The sequence below is a fragment of the Rhinopithecus bieti genome, unplaced genomic scaffold, assembly GCF_001698545.2.
Source record: "Rhinopithecus bieti isolate Rb0 unplaced genomic scaffold, ASM169854v2 scaffold_32929, whole genome shotgun sequence".
NCBI lineage: Eukaryota > Metazoa > Chordata > Mammalia > Primates > Cercopithecidae > Rhinopithecus > Rhinopithecus bieti.
Genome location: NW_016813876.1, coordinates 67727 through 68956, shown reverse-complemented (window position 1 = coordinate 68956; position 1230 = coordinate 67727). Strand labels below are relative to the sequence as shown.

The window sequence follows — 1230 nt, the reverse complement described above, 5'->3', positions numbered from 1 at the left end:
GAGTGAATGGGTGAGTGGGTGAGTGAGTGAATGGGTGAGTGGGTGAGTGAGTGCATGGGTGAGTGGGTTAGTGAGTGAAGGGGTGAGTGGGTAAATGGATGAATGGGTGAGTGAGTGGGTGGCTGAATGGGTGAACGGGTGAGTGAGTGGGTGAATGGGTGGGTGAGTGGGTGAGTGGTGAATGTGTGAATGAGTGAATGGGGGAGTGGGGACGTGGGGAATGGAGCTGGACAGACAGGCTGGGTCCCAGCCCCCGGTGCCCATCACAGCCTAGAAAGGTTGGTCCTGACTGTGGAGCCCCCCCAGTGCCCTCCCAGCCCTCCTGGAGGCAGTTGTGAGGCTCAGTGGCCGGAGCCCCGCTGGACCAAGAGGTGACAGATGCTACCGAGTAGTAGGTGTCCGGCTTCACGGCAGCGTGGCACCGGCTGAAGGGGCCGTTGGCATCGGTCAGCTGCGAGCACCAGTGCTGGGCATACTTCTCTGTGGACAGAGGAGGGTTAGGGTTAGGATTAGGATCAGGCAGCACACTCATCCCACCCAGCCTGGCCCCTGGTGTGGGGTTTGGGGCGCCAGCTTCCCTGGGCAGTCTGACGTTGGGCCCTTCATCCTGCTACACACTCAACCCAGGTGGTGTGGCGCCCTCCCCGAGGGAAAGCTCCCCCAAGTGCAGGGGACAACGCCCAGAGCCGAGGCTTCTCTCGTTTCCTGCATGTCCCACCCAGCCCCTCACAGCCTCTCACAGTGCCGCCTTCCAGGGATGCTAGTGACCACCACTCTGGACAGACAAACAGGCCCCTCTGGCCCCTCCACTGGGCTCACTGGACCCAGGCTTCCCAAGCTGCAGGAAGCAGGCCAGAACCAGCGAGATAGGATGCCACCTCCCCACGGCTGGCGCCCGAGCTCCGAAGGCGGAGTGAATGACTGAGTGAGTGAGTGAGCCAGTAAGTGAGCGGGTGAGTGAGTGGATGAGTGAGTAGGTGAGTGGGTGAATGGGTGAGTGAGTGAATGGTTGAGTGGGTGAATGGGTGAGTAGGTGAGTGAGTGGGTGACTGGGTGAATGGGTGAATGGGTGAGTGAATGAGTGAATGGTTGAGTGGGTGAGTAGATGAATGAGTGGGTGAGTGAGTGAGTAGGTGAGTGGGTGAGTGGGTGAATGAGTGAGTGGGTGAGTGAGTGGGTGAATGGGTGAGTGAGTGAATGGTTGAGTGGGTGAATGGGTGAGTGGGTGAA

At 59.6% G+C, this 1230-nt stretch overlaps 1 protein-coding gene across 1 annotated transcript in view; it reads right to left on the bottom strand.

Annotated features, from left to right (window-relative positions):
- Positions 1–385: 385 nt before the first annotated feature.
- Positions 386–1230, bottom strand: part of LOC108513298 (mucin-5AC-like) — a gene marked incomplete at its 3' end in the record, with an annotated part of 11630 nt that continues 10785 nt past the window's right edge. The window contains exon 16 of the mRNA XM_017848999.1: positions 386–480. Coding sequence (XP_017704488.1) covers positions 386–480 — 95 coding nt within the window. The remainder of the gene's footprint in view (positions 481–1230) is intronic.